At 41.6% G+C, this 24,205-nt stretch overlaps 1 protein-coding gene across 3 annotated transcripts in view; it reads left to right on the top strand.

Moving 5' to 3' along the window:
- The first annotated feature begins 5,921 nt into the window (after positions 1-5,921).
- epha7 (eph receptor A7) overlaps positions 5,922-24,205 on the top strand; it is an 89,787-nt gene continuing 71,503 nt past the window's right edge. For all 3 annotated transcript variants that reach the window (XM_089021681.1, XM_089021679.1, XM_089021682.1), the window contains exons 1-3: positions 5,922-6,309; positions 8,081-8,145; positions 9,127-9,796. In XM_089021681.1, the coding sequence (XP_088877807.1) occupies positions 6,216-6,309; positions 8,081-8,145; positions 9,127-9,796 (829 nt within the window). In that variant the 5' untranslated portion in view covers positions 5,922-6,215. The remainder of the gene's footprint in view (positions 6,310-8,080; positions 8,146-9,126; positions 9,797-24,205) is intronic.

Here is a 24,205-nt window from a genome sequence, read left to right as displayed (position 1 = left end):
AATTCCTGGAAGTATTGCTTAATAGTGCGTACAACTATTGCATTTAAGAAAGAAATAATCGCAAAATATGAAGGAGGTGTGCGAGTGTCTGATCTGCCGAAGGAATACAGCATGGCGAAATCTACGATCAGTACGATATTAAAGAATAAGAAGGCTGTGAAATCTAGTGACGTTGCTGTGGGAGTGAGAGCAAGTGTCATTCGATAGATATTTTAAGAGAAAAGAACATCCTGTAGCCGAGTAATCCGAAGCTGTCACGTTCCGAGCGAGAGTGACGGCAGATGACGTAGTGGAATTTTTGGGATCCCAAAACAGACACGGACTAACCAAGCAGGATGTTTATTCACAAATAAAAGAAAACAAAGCGAGTAAGAAGGCAGGGGGTGATCCGACCTGCTTACTACGCCAAAAAGCAAATTACGCAACCCCGAAAAATGAAATAAATTTACGGGACGCAGGGAAAATACCTCGGATCGGATACACTCGCGCATCGAAGGAAGAGTCCAGGTACGGTGGCGAGTTGAGTCAATCATCCGGCATTGGCGAGGTGATCGCAAACCGTATCAATGCCCCGTGTCCGTGATTAGAGAATGACAGCGGGTGGAGAATGGCCGGGAGAGGCAGCCGAGGTTTCGGTGTTCGAAAAAATCGCTTTTCGAACAGGGTCCTGGAACGAATTATGGTCGAGAACCGAGGTACCACTGTGTGTGTGTGTGTATATATATATATATATATATATATATATATATATATATATATATATATATATATATATATATATATATATACAGTAAAGTCTCGTTATATCGATATTCTCTGGAGTCGGAGAAAATATCGATATAACCGGACTATCGATATATCCGATCCTGCGCCGAACTGCATTAACAAAAGCCGCCAAAAGTGGGTAGCCAAGCGCCATATAAGAAACGGAGCTTGCCATGAACTCCCATTTTGTGCCTCTTTTTTTTTTTGGGGTGAGAGATGTTCCCCCAACGTTGCCTCAAAATGGCACATATAATTCTTTAATGATTGCAAACATGTATGCTTTCATCTTCAGAACTACAGTGTATTTGAATCATATTCATAACTGGATGTGTAACAAGAAAGCATATTATCCGAATCTGAAGCCATTGTTTGGTTTCACAAGCAATGCAAGACGTCTTGGCGTGAGGTCATTTTTATTGGTGTTTTGCATTTGAATAAAAAGTGACATCGGTTGTCCTTTAATACACAGTATGGAATGTTAATAATTTTCAAAATCATCACGCTTCAGCAGACAAAACAAGAAACATTGTTGCAAAAAAAAAAGATTGCATTCATATACAGTACAGTGGGCATGTACATAACACAACAGGGAAACTGCAACGCTTACATCTTACTGTATTATGTTACAATTTTAAAAAGTCATCAATCTTCTTCTGCTTCCCATTTTTACCTTTTAACACGAACACTTCAATCTCGTCTGCTACACACGAGCTAGCGTCCGAAAATGAAAATGGCTCTGCTACACGGGTGCTGGTCATGTAACAAACTCACGTGACCAAGTTGACCAATGGCGCGACCGATGCCGTGTCACGTAACCAAAACACGTGACCAAGTCGACCAATGGCGCGACCGATGTATCGATATAAACAGCAAAATGGCCGGATGAAAAGGAGCACCGTAATAACCGAATTATCGTAATAACCGGGTATCGTACTAAATGGTACTAATTATACATAAAAAGACTAGAAATGTGCAAGGGAAATGAAAATAGTATCGTAATAAGCGGTACTATTGATATAACCGATGTGTGTATATATATATATATATTAAAGTCTCGTTATATCGATATTCTAGGGAGTCCGAAAAATATCGATATATCCGACCCTGCGCGCATGTAATTTTCTCCGTGCGTGCATAGAAATAGTATCGTAATAAGCGGGACTATCGATATAACCGATATCGATATAACGAGACTTTACTGTATATATATATACACACATGCATGCTTTCAACAGGAGGATGTGCAAGCGGGCATGGAAGGTTTGCATGTTTGTTTGTGGAGTTGTGTCTGTTCAGGAACCAGGATGTCAAGGGGTCAGCTGGTCCTCATCACCCAAGGAAAGATAAAAGAGCAACTCGAGACGTCTCCACGCTGATTCGTATCACCAAAAGGAGAGGAAAAGTTACGACCTGACCAAGGCTGAAGGGATACAACATAAACCAACGCTATCTTGGCAAAGGCAACTGGAGCCGTCTCCACAACACCCCACCAAAACGATGACGACATCAGAGGAGAGGGATCCAATCAACTGCTGATTTCTTTGTTTGAGCCAAATTTGAATATGCATGTGGGACACCTTTAAATCTGGGCTGCTCAGTCTCAGTCTTTGTCTTTCGTCTCTCTAACTGATTTGGGGCACACAAATATTTTCTGTGTCAGGGAGCTGAGACCCAGAATTCTGCATTAGATCAATTTGTTAGGAATAAATCATCTGTGAGTAACTTGCCGGCTTCTTTGGTGATCTCTCTCACGACGAACATGCCAATTGTTAGGTTACAACGTTGCGCAATAAGGTAAATATTTAATCCCGTTCAAAATTGTTAAAAGATGAAACGTAACTGTTAATGCTAATATTAGCTTGTAATATTTTAACCTAACATTACTCATCCAGTTATGAATATGATTCAAATAGTTCTGAAGAGGAAAGCATAAATGTTTGCAATTGGTCCTTCCGTATCAATTCGAGCCGTCTGCAAGCGATGAAACCGGTGAAGATATGAACTCTGTTGTAGCGCCCATCAACACAAAGTTTTCAGACCAAACAAAGTACCCAAAATGCACTATGTGTCGCTGTCTTGGTCAGGGGCGTTCCTGACATGACGTCACATCAGGAATCGTCATCAACTCGAAAACAAGACTTTATGAATATTCAGCGCGAGTCTTAAAATGTAAAATATAGATATATAGTGGTGGAATCTTTGTAAAATGCGCTCAGTAGAAGTCATTTGAAGTGATTTTACAAATTATGGACGCAACTTGTCCGGAGGTGTCGGTTGTCCTTTAAAATTGAGGCATCCACTGCTGAAAACCTTGTGGAGACACACAGACCATTGTGACGTACCACTTAGATCACTAGTGTCAAACTCCGGTGCTCGAGGGCCGCATTCCTGCATGTTTTACCAAGTCTCCCTGTTGCAACACACCTGTTTTCCATCCATTTTTCAGAGACCCCCCCCCCCCCCCCCCCCCCCCCCACACACACAAAGAATCTAAACTCAAAGATGGGCTGCCAGGTTGGTTTCAAAAGGTGACGGTGGGCACAGTGAGAAGGGAGGGTAAACTGTTGAACTTTATATTTGAAGATACAAATGACCCATTTCGGATGACAAGAAAAACACCGCACACCGTTCAAAATAATGTTCTGAATATAGATAATTCAAAGGCAAAAATAATTTCTTACACTTTGTGCTCTATGTCATATTTATGAAGACATGACATTGAAAATTATCACCACTTCGTGTGGGAATCTTGGCTAGTCTCGAAACATCAGGCAATTTCATTAGTTGCTGCTTCTCTCTACCGGTAAAGAAGAGTACTACACGGTGATAAAAGGGCTGTATGCCAACCCCCCAAATCATGTACTGTTGGCCATCCCACTTTTTAAACTGATAAAATGAACTCGACAATATAACCAATATATTTCTGCTTACTTGACTTACTTAAAACTGGTTCAAAAAGCTGAAGAGCTTTTAAATTGCCCGTTCATTGTTCCAGTCAGCGAAACAAATTTCTGGCCGGGTGAGAGACTCAACTTCTTGATCCGGTGTAGCGCTGTGCATTCAAGTCGTTGACCTGGTTCATGACTTCACTGATTCGGGAATCAGGAAGATTAAAGAGCGCTTGTAGATGAAATGTATAATAATGAGAAGAAGTAGAGGAGAAGAGAAGAAGAAGAAGAGGAGGAGGAGGAGAAGGACGAGATGGAGGAGGAGGAGAAGAACGAAAACAATAATAATAATAAGAAGAACAAAAACAATAATAATAATAATAATATAATAAGAAAAACAATAATAATAATAATAATATTAAGAAGAAGAAGAAGAAGAAGAAGAAAAACAATAGTATAGTATATATAATAATAATAGTAGTAATAATAATAATAATAATAATAATAATAATAAGAACAACAAAAACAATGATAAAAATAATTATAACAACAACAATAATAAAAAATCATAAAAAATAATAACAACAACAATAATATTCTTCTTATTATTATTATTGTTTTTGTTCTTATTATTATTATTTTTGTTATTATTGTTCTTCTTCTTCTTCTTCATCTTATTATTATTATTATTATTATTATTATTATTATTATTATTATCATTAAGAAGAAGAAGAACAAAAACAATAATAATAAGAACAAAAACAACAATAATAATGAGAACAAAAACATAATAATAATAATAATAATAATAATAATAATAATAATAATAATAAGAAGAGGCAGCCCGGTAGTTGAGTGATTAGCCCACCGGCTGGCTTCACAGTTTATTATTATTATTATTATTATTATTATTATTGAGTGTGAAACATGTCAGGTATTTGGACACCGACAGTACACTGTCTGTAAGATAGGAATCTTTTTTAAATTAGTGTGTGTGTGTGTGTATGTATGTATGTATGTATGTGGCAAAGGTAATTTCACTAATTGATATCACCTGCGAACGAGCTAATCATGTGATACCCGGATGTTGTAATGCCTTTTTATGAGCATGCACAGAATAAAATGTTGAGTTCCCAGACCAATGATTGACACGGCTGTGCATCATTATTCTCTCGTGAGTATTAGTATTAGTATTAGTATTAGTATTAGTATTATATTAGTAATTAGTATTATAAACTGCTATATTGGTGACTGTTTAAACGCTAGGACTGCTGCAGTAATGTCCAGCGCTACAATTATTATTATTATTATTATTATTATTATAAATGAAATATATTATTATATTATTATTATGGGGCGGCCCGGTAGTCGAGTGGTTAGCACAGTGCAGTGCAGAGGTCGCCGGTTCGCGTGCCGGTCCCGCCTCACTGTGTGGAGTTTGCATGTTCTCCCCGGGCCTGTGTGGGCTTTCTCTGGGTCCTCCGGTTTCCCCCCACACTCCAAAAACATGCATGGCAGGCAGATTGGCCACTCCAAATGGTGAGTGTGAGAGTGACTGTTGTGTGTCTTTGTGTGCCCTGCGATTGGCAACCAATTCAGGGTGTCCCCTGACTCGTGCCCGAAGACAGCTGAGATATGCTCCAGCACCCCCCGCGACCCTAATGAGGAATAAGCGGTACGGAAAATTAATGGATATTATTACTATAAGGCAGGGGTCTCAAACTCCGGTCCTCGAGGGCTGCAGTCCTACATGTTTTCCAAGTCTCCTTGTTGACACACACCTGTTGCAACACAGCCTCAGGTGCGTTGCAACAGGGAGACTTGGAAAACATGTAGCACTGAGGCCCTCGAGGACCGGAGTTTGAGACCCCTGCTATAAGCATTTACCAATAGAGGGCGTCAAACGCAACTCGACGCATATCGACGCAAAGAACAACATGGACGAACAGTATTTTACCGTAATGTACCGCATATCGGCGCTTTAGATTTGCGTGTGGATATGATCTGGTTGGTCGGTTGACGGATGTAGAGCTGGAGAGGGCGGGAGAGAGAGAGAGAGAGAGAGAGAGAGAGAGAGAGAGAGAGAGAGAGAGAGAGAGAGAGAGAGAGAGAGAGAGAGAGAGAGAGAGAGAGAGAGAGAGAGAGAGAGAGAGAGAGAGAGAGAGAGAGAGAGAGAGAGAGAGAGAGAGAGAGAGAGAGAGAGAGATCTTGTCCTTGTTTGACGAAATCCCAAACATCAATTCTTGCTATGACCACCCCAATCCACACCCTGCCTCTACTCACACTAGCACGCGCACACTCACACGTACACGCGCACGTACACGCTCGTGCACGCACGATTTCTTTTCAAGGTTATAATTGGAGAACTCCCCCTTCTGTCCGACTACTATTAAATTCGTCGGTGTCTCCTCCCGGCAGCAACAGCAGCAGCGGCACTCTATTCCAGGGGAGAAAAGCACAATTTGGAACATTCAGCCGGTTCCGTATGGAAAGCAAGCACCGACGCAAAGCGGCGGAGCAGCGAGTTCCTGGCGGTTTTAGATTGATAGCCAAGGCTACAGTATGGTCTCCGTGTGTACCACTTGGCCGTGGATTACATTGTACCTTCATTTATGTTCCTTATTAAACACAGGGGAAGCACTAACTGCAAAAGAAGGTAAGTTTCCCAAGTTTTACTTTGAACTGTCCAATATCCGGCCAGAGAAAAAGAAACACGACAGACTTCAGAGATTGTATTTTGTCTTTTAGATTACATTAACTTTTGTGACTATCACTTTACATGTATGCGATGGAAAACGCAGTCGTGTAATGCAGTCATATACTGTACACTATAATATAAGATTAGTGTGTGTGAGAACATCAACGTCTCGAGCGATTTCCGGTGTTTTCTCATCGACACAAATAACAGTCCCCATCAAATTGAAGCCGCCAACAGCGAACAACAAGTCAAGATGTTATTCTAACGATCAGTATCATCGATCAAGACGTGATTAGCCTATCGATGGTGTTCGTATCCGTATTGGCTAGCAGGTGGTCCATATTCTTCCTGATCGAGTCTTCGTTCCGGACGGCATTCCTTACTGGCCCTTGGATTTGGAAGGAAATTTACGGCATCTTGCGATCCATGCAAAGGATTAAGTGTAGACTGTAAAAAGCGAAATTAATGAATAAATAAATAAAATGAAGGAAATATTGACATGTAAAACCGTCTTCTCGCCAGTCTCTATTTTTCTATCCATCCATCTATCCATCTATATCAGTCGCATTTACGGAAGTCGCATTTATGGAGCGCAAAATAAGTTTGGCTTCAAGACCTGCGTGGACACATGTATTTGTCTCTTTTTGCAAAACATATATATATATATATATATACAGTAAAGTCTCGTTATATATATATATATATATATATATATATATATTTCTATATAGAAAATTACATGCAAACAGGGTCGGATATATCGATAGTCCCGGTTATATCGATATTTTTTCGGACTCCCTTGAATATCGATATAACGAGACTTTACTGTATATAGTGATGATACCTTGGCTTACGAACATTTCGATTTACAAATGTTACATTTATGAAAATTTTACCTTGTCATACAAACTATTTTCGTACACGGAGCTGCCTCAACGAGTGACGTGTCGTTTGCAAACGAGCCCTTTCTTCTAAAAACAAAATGTCAGCCGACTGTTTTTGTCCTCTATTCCCCGGCCCCAGTCTTCGGTTAAAGCCACGTGATTGGTGAAGAATGGAGCAGTGAGGGGGGGTGGTTTAAACATTAAAGAGACAGGCAGACGATAGTGAGAGAGTTTCAACTTTGATAGTTCAAAGGCAGAGTGTAGACTGCAAGGTTAAAATATCCCATCAATCAGGCTCCACAAACAACCCGCGCAAGCCATTTGTACACTTAATGCAAAAAGCTATCAACCCAGCTAAACAGAACACAATTGATGAGGAACTAGATAAAATTATCACAGAGAAAGCACCTACAAGGGATCATTCCTCAAGATGGTGAAAGAAGAAGGTTACATTCCTCATCAAGTGTTTAATGCTGATGAAACCGGCCACTCCATTCCATCAAGCCATCACCGACTATCACAAAGGTAAATAGAACCACTTTATTATCCAGTACAGTTTATTTCTTTAATAATAATACCATAACCCATTTATTATACATAAAATAAGGTATATTTTGTGTAGTTTTAAGGGTTGGAAAATGAGAAAATAGAAAATTAGGTTTTATGGGGACCTGGAAACGGATTATTCTCATTTTAATGGTTTCCTATGGGAAATTAATTTTCGGGATACACACTTTTCACCTGACATACTCTGTCTGGGAACCAATTAAGTTCGTAAGCCAAGGTATCACTGTATATATATTGCTCTTGTTGAAACGTAACCACCTGCCTCTTGGTCCTATTAGTGGTGCTGTTGGACTCCAAGGCACAACAGACAGAATTAGAGTGGATCTCCTATCCTCCCAATGGGGTAAGTGTGGAGTATCTCCTCCATCTTGTAACACTGTTCTGATGCGATTTAACAAATTTCCCACGATGTTGTAAAAGGTGATGGTAAAAAATAAATGATCTATTTTGATACAAGATAAATCTGAAATTATCTTTAGACATGCATACTCAGCTCAACTCAAGAGTCTGGTCTGCTTCCATTTGGGAATTCTGACAATTTGGAAATCGATATAATTGCAAATTAAACCAAGTGTCTAAACCAGGGGTCGGGAACCTGACAGAGAGCCATAAAAGTAAAATATTTAGAAATGTTTTTCAGTGAGAGCCACACACGCACATGAACACACGCAAACTGCACGCCTGTGATTTCAACAAAATGTCAAATATATTATTTAAAATAACTTTGTGATAATACTCACCATCAATATGAATAGTTTTCCATTCCTCATGATTGGTAAACAAAAATCTATCCAAACGATCGTAATGAAAGTCAACTTGCCGGGTCCATAGGCAAAGCTACTGCTAGCTAGCCTGCACACTGCTCATTAGCTTGCACACTTGCTTTCTCCTGTATCTTACAGAAGTATGTTGATGCTAACGTTAGCATGGGGCTTGTCAAAGTGTCACTGATATTCAACTGTTTCATTCATGGTATTGTATCATTTCAAATTAGAATCACGACAGAACTTTTTCTCTCCACAAAGGCCAATCCTTCCGTCCATTCAACGTCATTTTTTTACTACTCAGGCTTATTTAAAATGGGGCGTTTACCTTTTTCAACATCAAAGGCTCATCCATTCAAAATTGCGCTTTCTGCGAACTGCCGCCCAAACAGGAAGTGAACAGTGAAAAAAAACAGAATATGTATTTAGTTTTATAGGTGAGCCAGATGCAATCATTGAAAGAGCCAAAAGAGGTTCCCAACACCTGGTCTAAACGCTGATAATCCAAAATATTTATTATGTAATTTGATCACCAATCATTGCACCTTTGTTTTTTTTAGTGGGAAGAGATCAGCGGCTTGGATGAGAACTACATACCCATTCGCACGTACCAGGTTTGCAGAGTCATGGAACTCAATCAAAATAACTGGCTTCGGACTAACTGGATCGAAAAGCACAATGCTGAGAGAATTTTTGTGGAGCTAAAGTTTACCTTAAGGGATTGTAACAGTTTACCTGGTGTGGTGGGTACCTGCAAGGAGACTTTCAACTTGTATTACCAGGAAACCGATTCAGAGATGGGTAGGGATATGCAAGAGACACAATATGTTAAAATTGACACCATTGCAGCCGATGAAAGCTTCACTCAGGGTGACCTCGGTGAGAGGAAGATGAAACTCAACACTGAAGTGCGCATCATTGGCCCCCTGTCCAGGCAGGGATTTTACCTGGCCTTTCAAGATCTAGGGGCATGTATCGCCCTGGTCTCTGTCAAAGTTTATTATAAGAAGTGCTGGTCCATCATCGAGAACTTGACCATATTCCCAGACACTGTGACGGGATCAGAGGTCTCCTCCCTAGTGGAGGTTAAAGGAATATGCGTAAACAACGCGGAGGAGGAGGCTGAAAACTCACCGAAGATGCATTGCAGCGCTGAAGGGGAATGGCTGGTGCCCATTGGGAAATGCATATGTAAAGCTGGATTTCATCAGAAAGGAGACGCATGTGAACGTGAGTTGCTTTAATTTTCTTTTTGTGATGAGAAGAAAATGCATTATTTAGACCAGTGTCTGAAATAACGTCTGCCTGGATGCCCGGGGCGTGCAACTTTTACATCGACTTACAGAACGTCTCCGCCCGGGTGGCTGACAACTTTTTTAATTTGTATACTCAGCAGCCAATCAGAAGCTTGCATCGAATAACTTCGTGCTTCCGGGTGCATTTGCATATCATCTTCCAAAGTAGACGCACAGAGAAGACAAGAAAAATTGATACGTGGTTAGGAATCAAGCCAAAACCTCAGCCCGAGAAGAAAGATTCAAAAGAAGCTAACAAAATTTACGATGATCCCTGTGTGTGTGTGTCTGTATTTCTCTCTCTCTCTCTCTCTCTCTCTCTCTCTCTCTCTCTCTCTCTCTCTCTCTCTCTCTCTCTCTCTCTCTCTCTCTCTCTCTCTCTCTCTCTCTCTCTCTCTCTCTCTCTCTCTTTTGCTCTCTCTCTCTCTCTCTCGCCCTCGATCTCTCGGTCTTTCGCTGTCACTCTCTCTCTCTCTCTCTCTCTCTCTCTCTCTCTCTCTCTCTCTCTCTCTCTCTCTCTCTCTCTCTCTCTCTCGCTCTCTCTCTCTTGCTCTCTCTGTCTCTCGCTCTCGGCCTCTCGCTGTCACTCTCTCTCTCTCTCTCTCTCCTCTCTCTCTCTCTCGCTCTTGCTCTCTCTGTCGCTCGCTCTCGGTCTCTCGCTGTCACTCTCTCTCTCTCTCTCTCTCTCTCTCTCTCTCTCTCTCTCTCTCTGTCCCTCGCTATCTCTCTCTCGCTATCTCTCTCTCGCTATCTCTCTCTCTCGCTCTCTCTCTCTCTCGCTCTCGCTCTCTCTCTCTCTCTCTCTCTCTCTCTCTCTCTCTCTCTCTCTCTCTCTCTCTCTCTCTCTCTCTCTCTCTCTCTCTCTCTCGCTCTTGCTCTCTCTGTCGCTCGCTCTCGGTCTCTCGCTGTCACTCTCTCTCTCTCTCTCTCTCTCTCTCTCTCTCTCTCTCTCTCTCTCTCTCTCTCTCTCTCTCTCCCTCGCTATCTCTCTCTCGCTATCTCTCTCTCGCTATCTCTCTCTCTCGCTCTCTCTGTCGCTCGCTCTCTCTCTCTCTCTCGCTCTCGGTCTCTCTCTCTCTCTCTCTCTCTCTCTCTCTCTCTCTCTCTCTCTCTCTCTCTCTCTGTCTCTCTCATTCTCCCTCTCTCTCTGTCCCTCGCTATCTCTCTCTCTCGCTATCTCTGTCGCTCGCTCTCTCTCTCTCTCTCGCTCTCGCTCTCGGTCTCTCGCTGTCACTCTCTCTCTCTCTCTCTCTCTCTCTCAATCTCTGTTTCTCTCTCTCTCTCTCTCTCTCTCTCTCTCTCTCTCTCTCTCTCTCTCTCTCTCTCTCTCTCTGTCTCGCTCTCTCTCTGTCTCTCTCGCTCTCTCTCACTCATTGTCTCTCGCTCTCTCTTTCCCTCTGTCTTTCTTTCTATCTCTTTCTCTCTCTTTCTCTTCTTTCTCTCTCTCTCTGTCTTTTTCATTTTTCTTACTACTTCTACTATATCTTCTGTGGTAGGCTGCAAAAACTGTCGTACAATGTGGACAAAAAAGACCTCAGTTTCTTTCCAGGAGAGTTACTATATTTAGTGCCAAAACTTAAAGCATTTGCATGTCAATATTATTCTGAGAGCGCAACATCGAATAACTCCTGTCAATATCTATGCAATATGCCTTTTACTTGTTCCATTAAGGCACATGCAGTACAGTATAGTACAATGATATCTTGGCTTACGAACTTAATTGGTTCCCAGACAGAGTGTGTAAGGCGAAGTGTGTATCCCAAAAAATAATTTCCCATAGCAAACCATTAAAATGAGAATAATCAATTCCCAGGTCCCCATAAAACATTTTCTACTTTCTAATTTTCTAAGCCTTAAAACTACACAACATCTACCTTATTTTATGTATAATAAATGTGCTATGGTATTATAATTAAAGAAATAAACTGTACTGGATAATAAAGTGATTTTATTACATATTAGCATATTTGACAATAAAGCTGACTTTGACTTTTTGACTTTGACTTTATTGACCTTTGTGATGGTCGATGCCTTGATGGAATGGAATCGAGTGGCGGGTTTCCTCAGCACTAAACACTTGATTCTTCTTTCACCATCTTGATGAATGATCCCTTGTAGGTGCTTTCTCTGCGATGATTTGACCTAGTTCCTCATCAATTGTGTTCTGTTTAGCTGTTGATAGCTTTTTGCATGAAGTGTACAGATGGCCTGTGCGGGTTGTTTGTGGAGCCTGATTGATGGGATATTTTAACCTTGCAGTCTACACTCTGCCTTTGAACTATCAAAGTTGAAACAAGTCCAAATTTCACTATTTTCTATCCATTTTGTCACTCTATCTGTCGTCTGCCTGTCTCTTTAATGTTTAAATCACCTCCCCTCACTGCTGCCTTCTTGACCTATCACGTCGCTTTAACCGAAGACTGGGGGCGGGGAATAGAGGACAAAAAAAGTCGGCAGCCATTTTCTTTTTGGTGAACGGGTTCACTCTCTCTATCTGTAAACCCCACCCCCTCACTGCTGCATTCTTGATCAAACACGTGGCTTTAACCGAATACTGGGGGTGGGGAATAGAGGACAAAAACAGTCGGCTGCCATTTTGTTGTTAGAAGAACGGGCTTGTTCGCGAACGACACATCACTCATTGAGGGAGCTCCATGTGTATCCCGAAAAAAGTTCGTATGCCAAGGTAAAATGTCCATCAATTTAACGTTCGTAAACCGAAAAGTTCGTAAGCCAAGGGGTTCGTAAACCGAGGTATCACTGTACAGTATTAGCATGATGTTGAACATTCTAAAGCACTCCACTTTGTCCTGAAAAAAAAAATGCCATTTAGATGCAGATCAATCGAGAATTCTCGTTAGCTTAACAACAGTATACAAATTTAGTGTCTGTGACTGTATAAATAGGAGAGTTTCATTTTGATTTTCATTGTAACAATTTTTCTGCAAGGTTCATTGTGGCATTTTGTTGTCTAAACTTTGTCACTTTATTCTTCTTGTAAGGGGATTCCAGCTGTCATTTGGTTTTTGAAATTCTCTGACAAAGACTATTTATTGAACTGACCAACGTCTACACTTGTAGGATAACCTGTCGTAGTTGTCATTAGATGATCTCCATCGTATGGAGATCATGATCTACTTTTTCGTCATTGTCACTGTGAGGGAACCACTCATCCTTATACAGCCCTCAGACACCAAACCCTTTTCTCTTTTTAATTTATGTTATGTGGCAGTCTGTCCTGTTAAATTTCCAATCATCTTTACTTGCTGTGTTGTGGGTTCCCAGAGTTATAATGCTACCAGTGTTCCAACAGCTTATCTGGACTTATTATCACAGAGAAGTGCTATTTTGAGCGAGCGAAAACCCAAAAGCCCAAGTCCTTATAAGACTGTCCATTGTCTTTCATGATATCATTTTGAAATCGACCGCCATTGGAAAATTTTGCATTTGTTGACCTTGACGGATTCAACAAGCACATCTATGGCCACTCCTCTCATTACTTGTTTGCAAGAAATCAAATACAATCCAACATCCCCGATGTACTGTTGCCATCCATTTTGACTGTCAGAGTTAAAAAGAAATTAGTTGGAGTCTGACAGGTGATTTCCCCCCTTTGTTCGGCAGTCAATCAAGTGGTGTTTGCTTGCAAGTCAGGATCTATGGCAAGCCAATGCAGTTCAGCTCAGGCTTTGACAGAATGTTTGCTTTTTGCATCTGAACCCCATTCCCCGCCCCCTCTCCAGAAAGCCAAATTGCCAGAAGGTTCTAATTTATCTTGATGCCTCTTAGATGGATAAGAAGTAAATCTAATTCGTCAAGTGGATGCCGATTTTAATTGTCAAACGGCCCCCCAGGAGATCCTTGTAGATGTACATCTACAAATTTTAGCGTCGATGGACACTGCCCCTTCCGGTGCCATCACGCAGTCGATTGCTGTGCGAGAGTGAGATGCTGGCTGGCCAAAATTGTCCTATGAGTTTCCGGGCTGCTAGCGCGGAGAATTAAAAAAAAAAAAAGTAGAGTCTGGCGGTCGTGATCGTAAGTACGGGCGGTCATAAGTCGTAAGGTTGTAAGTTGGATGTTTGTCCTGTGATTTGTTCTAAACAAACCACTTAGTTACAGAAAGGAAAAAAAACACCACTGCATAGCATCACAAATTTTGTATGAAAGTGAACTAGGGTGGCCTGGGAGTGGAGTGGTTAGTACGCCGGCTTCGCAGTGTAGAGGTCGTGAGTTCAAGACCCGGTCCGACCTCCCTGTGTTGAGTTTGCATGTTCTCCCGAAGCCTGCGTGGGTTATCTCCGGGTCCTCCGGTCTCCTCCCATATTCCAAAAACATGCATGTCAGTCTGATTGAACACTCTAAATTGTCCCTAGGTGTGAGTGTGGGAGTAACTGGTTGTTTGTCTCTGTGTGCCCTGCGATTGGCTGGTAACCAATTCAGGGTGTCCCCTGCCTAGTGCCCAAAGATGGCTGGGAAAACCATCAACCCCCTGCGTCCCTAATGAGGATTAAGCACTCTGGAAAATGGATTGATAGATGTGAACTATTTTTAAAAAATGGACCAATCAGAAATAACAATGGCACCTAACAATGTACACTGTTGTACAATGTTCACTTGACTTATGAACTTAATTGGTTCCCAGACAGAACGCGAAAAGTGTGTATCCCAAAAATTAATTATTTTTTACCGAGTTCCTCATCAATTGTGTTCTGTTTAGCTGGGTTGATAGCCTTTTGCATCAAGTGTACAGATGGCTTGTGCGGCTTTGTGGAGCCTGATTGATGTGATATTTTAACCTTGCAGTCTACACTCTGCCTTTGAACTATCAAAGTTGAAACAAGTCCAAATTTCACTGTTTTCTATCCATTTTGTCACTCTCTCGCTATCAAAGTTGAAACTCTCTGACTGTCGTCTGCCTGTCTCTTTAATGTTTCTAACCACCTCTGCGTTCTTGACCAATCACGTGGCTTTAACTGAAGACAGGGGGCGGATAATAGCGGACAAAAAAATGTTGCGGCCATTTTCTTTTTTGGAGAATGGCTTCACTCTCTCTCTGTCTGTAAACCCCGCCCCCTCACTGCTGCGTTCTTGACCAATCTCCTGGCTTTAACCGACGACTGGGGACGGGGAATAGAGGACCAAAACAAGCTGGCTGCCATTTTCTTGTTAGAACGGGCTCGTTCACGAACGGCACATCACTCATTGTGGCAGCTCTGTGTGTATCAATTCATCCAAATCAACTCGTTCACCTCACGGTCCTCTCCTGTGTCCTCTGTTGTGCCTCAAGGGTCTGTCCTGGGGCCACTTCTCTTTCTACTTCCTCTTGGCAATATTTTCCGTAAGTTTGGCATTCACTTTCACTGCTTCGCGGATGACACCCAACTCTACCTCTCCAGCAAACCCGACGCCTCTCTTCCACCTTCATCCCTCTCACTTTGCCTCTCAGAAATTAAATCCTGGCTTTCCCATAACTTTCTCAAGCTTAACAGTGACAAAACCGAACTTCTCCTTGTCGGTACCAAATCCACCCTCCACAAAACTAACAGTTTCTCTCTCACCATTGACAGTTCTCCCGTGTCTCCCTCCCCTCAGGTCAAGAGCCTGGGTGTCATCCTCGATAGCTCACTATCTTTTCAGTCCCATATAAATAACATAACTCGGTCTGCTTATTTCCACCTCCGTAATATTAACCGTCTCCGTCCCTCGCTCACCCCTCACACCACTGCTATCCTTATCCACAGTCTCGTCACCTCCCGCATCGATTATTGCAACGCACTTCTCTTCGGTATCAATCAGAAATTTCTCCATAAACTCCAACTCGTCCAAAATTCTTCAGCCCGGATCATCATCACTAGAACCCCCTCCTTTCACCACATCACCCCTGTCCTCCAGCAACTCCACTGGCTACCTGTTAAACATTGTATCGAATTCAAAATACTTCTGTTTACATTCAAAGCCATCCATAACCTTGCCCCTCCCTATCTTTCTGACCTGCTTCAAATCTCTGTTCCCTCTCTGTCCCTCAGATCTTCATCCTCCCTTCACCTCTATGTGCCCTCTGCCCGTCTCACCACGATGTGATGCAGAGCTTTCAGCCGCTCTGCTCCCAAACTCTGGAATTCTCTTCCACCCAACATCCGCAATATTGACTCCCTCCCTATTTTCAAGGCTCACCTCAAAACCCACTTGTTTAAAATTGCTTTCAATGTATAGTTCTATCTGCTATTTTATTATGTATCATTTTACTTATGGTTTTATTGTTATGTGCTTTGTTTTATTATTTTTATTGTAAAGTGTCCTTGGGTGTTTTGAAAGGTGCTTGAAATAAAATGTATTATTATTATTATCCCGAAAATACTTTGTATGCCATAAAATGTTAATAAATGTAACGTTCGTAAACCAAAAAGTTCGTAACCCAAGGGGTTTCATCAGCATTAAACACTTAACCTTCTTCTTTCACCATCTTGAGGACTGATCCCTTGTAGGTGCTTTCTCTGTGATCATGTTATCTAGTTCCTTATCAATTAATATTCTGTTTAGCTGGGTTGATAGCTTTTTGCATCAAGTGTACAGATGGCTTGTGTGGGTTGTTTGAGGAGCCTGATTGATGGGATATTTTAAACCTTGCAGTCTCCACTCTGCCTTTGAACTATCAAAGTTGAAACTCTCTGTCGTCTGCCTGTCTCTTTAATGTTTAACCCCCCCCCCCCCAACTGCTGCGTTCTTGACCAATCACGTGGCTTTAACCGAAGACCGGGAGCGGAGAATACAGGACAAAAACTGTCGGCTGCTATTTTCTTGTTAGGAGAACGCGCTCGTTCGTGAACGACACATCACTCATTGTGGCAGCTCCGTGTGTATCCCGAAAAATAGTTTGTATGCCAAGGTAAAATTTTCATAAATGTAACGTTCGTATGTATGTTTGCGACCGACACATCACTCATTGAGGCAGCTCCGTGTACGAAAAAAGTTCGTATGCCAAGGTTAAGTTTGTATGCCAAGGTAAAATGTAACGTTCGTAAACCGAAAAGTTCGTAAGCCAAGGGGTATCACTGTACTGTATCAGGCCTAATTCCAATTATTGATCAATTTTGAAACAATAACTAAATATTACTGTAACAAGAAGACAAGAACAGTGTCACATAAAAGATTGCTTCATGTGTTTAGTAAGTGCAAAGTCTGGCAGGGCACTGTCAAGATGGAAGATGCATTGTCCCAAGTGACCCCTGATGACCGGAAGAGTGCATTCCCAAACTCACCTCTGGTCGCAAGACAAAAGAGGCTTTCTTCTTTAGTAGCAGCCCTCATCTCGAGTTGCACTAACAGGTTAAGGCACTGCTGCCAATTCCTCATCCAATGCCACTTAACATTCTAAACTTTTGCCACTTTCAACTGAACTGGAGAGAGGGGAAAAGAGAGATGGTGGGGGAGATCAAGGAACTATTTTGACGGTATTTTGGTTCCAGGTTTAAGTTGAACATAACTATAGTATTAATCATTTCACGATACAGTGATACCTCAGTTCACGAACTTGATTGGTTCCCAGAAAATGTGTGTCTTCCAAACATTAATTTCCTATAGGAAACCATTAAAAATGAGAATAATCCGCTTTGGGGTCCCCATAAAACATAAATATTCTACTAAATAAGCCTTAAAATTACACAAAATATACCTTATTTTATGAATAATAAATGTGCTATTGTATTGCAATTAAAGAAATATACTGTACTATATAATAAAGTCGTTTTATTTACCTTTGTGATGTCGATGTAGTTGCCTCTTGATATCAGAGTGAGGTTGCCGTGCATCATATCCTCACTCACACGGTCCCCTGCGAGCTGCTTTTCGTTAATCCAAATCAGCAGAAGTTTTTCAACCTCTTCTATTGCCTGAGACCGTTGCTTAGACCAGTGTTTTTCAGCCTTTTTCAAGCCAAGGCAAATTTCTTCCGTTGAAATTATCTCGGGGCACACCCCCAGCTGAAAATGTGGGGAAAAAAGTATTAACTGTTAATGTATGCTTTTTTGTCACATTTTTTTATTATATTATTAATAATTAACAATATACCAACCACAGCATACACAAAACACATAATATGCAACACAATATGACAGGTCATAACATATTGTTAATAACAATTAAATAAAAAATATATATATAACAATATGTTATATTGGTAATATAAGCTTTTTTTAAATGTTGAAGAATGATGTTATATTATAACATAGGATTTAACTAAACACAAAGAAAAAAGTATTTTATAATCTTTTATATTTATATTTACTCAGTGTGAAACCTGGGCCTGTTTGGACGAACAGAGAGCTGATATCCTGGATGAAAGACACACACGAAGCTCTTCCTCCACAGTTCTCAGTCTTTCTCTGTCTTTTGTTTTTACTGCAATCAGGCTTGAAAAGCTCACCTCACACACATATGTTGTGAAAAATGGTTTTGTTAGCCAGCATGGAGAACTCCTTGGCAGCTACCAACCAAAAACTGTCCAAAGGTAGATCAGCAAAGGTTAGCTTGAGGCCACGATCTTGTCTCAGTTCAGTTAGTTCCTCCTGCTTCTGTAAAGACATGTTTATTCCAACAGCTGATGCTGAGCTGAATGGGTCCCTAACCCAGCCAAGCTCCTCCGTGGAGGCTGAAGAGAAATAAAATGTCATCTTCTCCTCAAGAGTTTTCAAATGTTTCACTATTAACTCACACAGTGCAGTAGTATTGACATCTTGCCATTTATTGGTGAGTGGGAACATTTCAAGATTGCCCCTTTCCACATGTTGCTGCCAGAGGTGCACCTTTGAACGAAAATAATTTATTTTATCTGAACTTGTAAGCAATTTCATTTCGACCTTGCATTCGTGTGTTCAGTTCATTGAGATGATGAAAAATATCTGCCAGGAAAATTGCCTGTTTCCGCGTTTGTTCACGCAGGCGAACAAAGTACAGTAAAGTCTCGTTATATCGTGTCGTGCGGCGAGACAGCAAGCAGGTGGAAAGAGGATAAAAGTTCACTCAGCTAGATGCAGGAAGGGTATTGTGAGTTTTCTTTATTTGAAGTTGATATCAGTTTTCGGCAGACCCCAGGTAACACTGCTCTCCAGGTTGTCCTTTGTCCCTCTTGTTCCTCCTCCAAGAGACTGTCTCAGTCTAGTTTTAAAGGTGCTTCACCTGAGCTTCTGGCCAATCAGATCCTAGCGGCAATTGGCCATTCCCAGGTGGTTGCAATCACCTTCTCAATCAGTCTCAATCAATTAGTGGTCGCCCAACTCTACTGTTTTGGATGGGGAGAAATGCGCACCTTTCTCCCATCCAAAATCCAGAACACACAAAATTATTTAACATTTCTTTGGCATCATGACATCATTCACCCCCTCTCCTCAGAGTTCAGACATTCTTGTCAAATAATCAGCAATAACATTTGTTGTCAGGGCAGAGAATGTCATATGTGACAGGTCCTATTCTCCTCGTCACAGCGTATGGGCCCTGCCACTTTGCCAGTAGCTTACTTGATCCCATGTGCAACAATATTAACACCTTCTGTCCAGGGTGCCAATCTCTCCTTGATAAATTCTTGCCGTTATTCTCGCTGGAGATCCTCTTCCAGCTCCTGACGTTCTGCATCTTCAGTTTCTTTCTGGAATTGTGGGTTCAGAAACCATGGGAATTGCAGCTTGTCTTAGATGATGAAACTGTGGAGGTTGGGCATGTTAGGTAACCCAACTTGGGAGTTTCTTGTGCGGGAGGAAGGTTCGTTGGCCTGGATGTTCGAGAGTCAGCGCCCTGGGGGTGCGGTCCCAGAGGAGGACAATGTTGACTAGATCGACTGTCAAATGTCCATTCTTACTTGTTGGGTGCATCTGATCTCTAGATCTGTTCAATCAACATCACCTCTTGTCTGAGTCTTAGGCTTCACCACTGGTTCCATCTCACTCTGCTCAGTTCCATCCTTGGCTTGGCAACTGTCAGACGCCTCATGGAAAAGAAGAACGGCATCTTCTTGGGGCAACTCAAGCTTCTGGTTTCCTTGAGCCCCTTCAGAACTCTTCAGTCCAGTTTGGTTGGCCCGTGCTACACAACTTCTTACTCGTCCCACCTTCTCCCTCTCGGCTTCCTCTTATCTTTTCCACTTCAGCAAGGCGTAACGATCCCACCTTCTTCATGCAGGGTGAAACAATCCCACCACTGCCACCAATTGTCGTGCGGCGAGACAGCAAGCAGGTGGAAAGAGGATAAAAGTTCACTCAGCTAGATGCAGGAAGGGTATTGTGAGTTTTCTTTATTTGAAGTTGATATCAGCTTTCAACAGACCACAGGTAACACCGCTCTCCAGCTTGTCCTTTGTCCCTCTTCTTCCTCCTCGCAGTGACTGGCTCAGGCTGGCTTTAAAGGTGCTTCACCTGAGCTTCTGGCCAATCAGGTCCCAGCGGCAATTGGCCATTCCCAGGTGGTTGCAATCACCTTCTCAGAGTCAATTAGTGGTCGCCCAACTCAACTATTTTGGATGGGGAGAAATGCGCACCTTTCTCCCATCCAAAATCCATGAAACACAAAATTATTTAACATTTCTTTTGGCATCATGACATATCGATATTCAAGGGAGTCCGAAAAAATATCGATATAACCGGGACTATCGATATATCCGACCCTGTTTGCATGTAATTTTCTCCGTGCGTGCATAGAAATAGTATCGATATAACCGGGAGTATCGATATATCCGATATCGATATAACGAGACTTTACTGTATTCCACATTTTTATTTTGGACTGAGGGATGTTTCGTTTGGAGATGGCATTTAAGCTTACTTGGGACCATAGCGCTGTTGGAGGGCTTTTCACCACAGACCAAGCACAATGGAGTCGGTGCCGCTGCATCTCCGGTAAAAGTAAATCCAAATGAAACATAGCTTTCGTTGTATTGCCTCGCGGCAGAAACTTTGCTCGACGTCACTCACTTTGCTTTTTTTTACCTCCATCCATACTAGGGCCTTCATTTGGGTCCGTGTTTTGTCCAGGGTCCACTTCTAAGTCAGCATTTTTCCTCTTCAAAAATCACTTTCACCGTCGTCCCGCTAGCCACAAGCTGCACTTTTGCCACCTGCTGGTATGGAAGAGTACTACATGTTTACTCTGGCAGGCGCGAGACTGCACAGGCACACAAATCGGATAATTTCCCACGGCACACCTGACAATATCTCACCGCGGCACAGTGGTTGAAAAACACTGGCTTAGATAACACAGAAACACCCTTCGCCACACGTAGCAATGGTCGACTTAGCATACTGGTACTGGGCCGCTAAGTCACACAAACCTGGTTCGTGTTTCTCGATGATCTTCTGCTGGACCGTAATTTTGTTTTGTGTCCTCTTCGGCTGAACACTAGCCTGTGGTGGGGTGTTTTTTGGTCCCAAAAAAGGCCCCACTTAAAAGTACAGTAAAGTCTCGTTATATTGATATCGTTTATATTGATTATACTGCTTATTACGACACTATTTTCATTTCCCGTGCACATTTCTAGTCTTTTTATGTATACTTAGTTCCGTTTAGTACGATTCGTGGTTTTTACGATAATCCGGTTACTACGGTGCTCTCTTTCATTTTGCTATGTTTATATTGATACAAAAGATATTTAAGATGAATCGATATTTGCTTAGGGGTTTCTATACAGTACCACCATTATCGGTATCTGTCGCTGTATTGGTCGCGCCATCGGTCGCGCCATTGTTCGCGCCATTGGTCGCGCCATTGGTCGCGCCATTGGTCGACTTGGTCACGTGACTTGGTCACGTGAGTTTGTTACGTGACCCGCTCCCGTGTAGCAGACGCCATTTTCATTTTCAGACGCCAGCTTGTGTGTAGCAGACGAGATTGAAGTATTTATGTTAGGTAGGTTAAGGTAAAAATGGGAAGCAGAAGAAGATTGATGACTTTTTAAAATTGCATACATAATACAGTAAGATGTAAGCGTTACAGTTTCCCTGTTGTGTTATGTACATGCCCACTGTTATAATTTTGTCTGCTGAAGCGTGATGATTTTGAAAATTACTGTACATTCCATACTGTGTATTAAAGGACAACCGATGTCACTTTTTATTCAAATGCAAAAAATGACTTCACGCCAAGACGTCTTGCATTGCTTGTGAATCCAAACAATGGTTTCAGATTCGGATAATATGCTTTCTTGTTACACATCCAGTTATGAATATGATTAAAATACACTGTAGTTCTGAAGAGGAAAGCATACATGTTTGCAATCGATTAAAGAATTATATGTGCCATTTTGAGGCAACATTGGGGGAACATCTCTCACCCAAAAAAAGAGGCACAAAATGGCGAGCTCATATGGCCAGCTCCATTTCTTATATGGCGCTTGGATGCCCTCTTTTGGCAGCTTTTGTTCATGCAGTTTGGCGCAGGACGGATATATCGACAGTACGGTTACATCGACATTTTTTCTAACTCCCAAGAATATCGATATAACGAGACTTTACTGTAGTTAAAAGTCAGCACTTAAAAGTCCTTTAAGTGCTGAGCTCTAAAATGGTGGGAGATGAAATTCTACAAATGACGGGTACATCAGGTGTGGTTCCAGCTTCTTGTTACCCACTGTGACTGGAAAAAGAGAAAACTAGTTACAGTTTGGGGAAAAAATGGGTTCGGTAATTCGACTTAAAATACTTCTGTTTACTTTGGAAAACCGTTGTGCCATCATCATCATACCTTTTGTGTATCATTTCACCTGTAGTTATAATGGTCAGGGCAGGCTCCCCTTTGTCACACTGGCCACCCAAGACATGAGCTCTCAAAAATCATGTACCGTATTTTCCGCACTGGAAGGCGCACCCAAAGGCCTTAATTTTCTTCAGATGTCCCTGCGGTTTATAATCCGGTGCACCTTATGTGTGATGCAATAGTGAGACGCAACAGTTTTACTGACCTAGAAACTCTCCATCTGAATGTTTGACTTTTAGGGTTAAACCCAAAACATTTTCACCAACTGTGAAAGAAAAACACAAAGACGCGAGATGGACTTGCAAGGAGAGTGCTCAGAGACTGTTCAGTAACATTCATCCGACCCACTCTGAAAACAATCTCTGGTCCCCTTGCTTTTATTGAAAGTTTGGGAGTGCCTGGTTACAAAGGTCTCAACCGTCTAAAGGGAGGGGGAGCACACCGGTTGAGACTGGCGCAAAACACAAGCATATTTTGAGAAAAGCAGAAAAGACTGTTCAAGGAGACATTCTGTTATTGTGTCTGTACATTGAGAGTCAGCATGGCTACGAGTCAAAACAAAAAGCTATATGCGTGTGTAAGTAACTTGGATAATTCAAAGCAAACTAATTTACGAATATAATGTAAATACATGATATACAGTTTTACTCCAACATTGACTCACATGATAAGAAAAAAAATATTAGTCCCACTATGGAGAAATTTGCAATCTCCAGCAGCAAAACTGTAGGGGGTGGGGGTAAAAAAACAGAAACAAAGTACCACACGTAGAAAAATGTCTCAGAAATAGAACATTACACAGTACAGAATGAAATCTAAAATATAAAATCTAGATATAAGCATAAATGCAACTGCATATACAGTATGCTGCATATACAGTGAATTGGTAATGGCTCTCATAGTGAGACCTCAACTTACAAACACCTTATCTTACAAACTTTTCATCTTAAGAACCTCTAATTTATGAAAATTAAACCTTATAATAAGCACTATTTTCATAATACACACCCACCACGGATGGCGGAGTGATCTTCGGCGGAAGCACGCGACCAAACAGCGCTCCAGCCGGCGCTACTTTGTACACCCCCTCTGATTGAATGCACACGTCGATCGCCTACTTGGAGCTTTTTGCTGATAATTTTACGATGATGGGACCGAAAAATAACCACCACAGGCTCGTGTCCAGCCCTAGAAGACACAAAATAAAATCACTGTCGCTGAGAAGAAGGAGATAATTGAAAAACACGAACGAGGTGTGTGTTTTAGTGGCCGAGCACGGCTATGCTAAGTCAACCATTGCTCCCATTCTCCGAAACAGAGAAGCCATCAAAGGTGCGTCTGTTGCAAAAGGTGTTTCCGTGCTCTCAAAGCGACGGTCTCGGGCAATCGAAGAAGTTGAAAAATAACTTTAAAGAAATAAACTGTGATGTAAAATAATTACATTCCTCTTGTAATGTGCCTCTCTTTGTGACTTTATGATACAATACAGTGTATTTCTTTCATTACAATACAATAGCACATTTATTATACATAGAATAAGGTATGTTGTGTATAGTTTTAAGGCTTATTTAGTTAAAAACTATATTTTATGGAAACCCGGGAACGG

This window comes from Hippocampus bargibanti, linkage group LG19, assembly GCF_051943395.1.
Source record: "Hippocampus bargibanti isolate YZ-2025 linkage group LG19, ASM5194339v1, whole genome shotgun sequence".
Taxonomy (NCBI): domain Eukaryota; kingdom Metazoa; phylum Chordata; class Actinopteri; order Syngnathiformes; family Syngnathidae; genus Hippocampus; species Hippocampus bargibanti.
The sequence above is the reverse complement of the archived record's forward strand: the minus strand, read 5'-3'. Positions and strand labels throughout refer to the sequence as shown.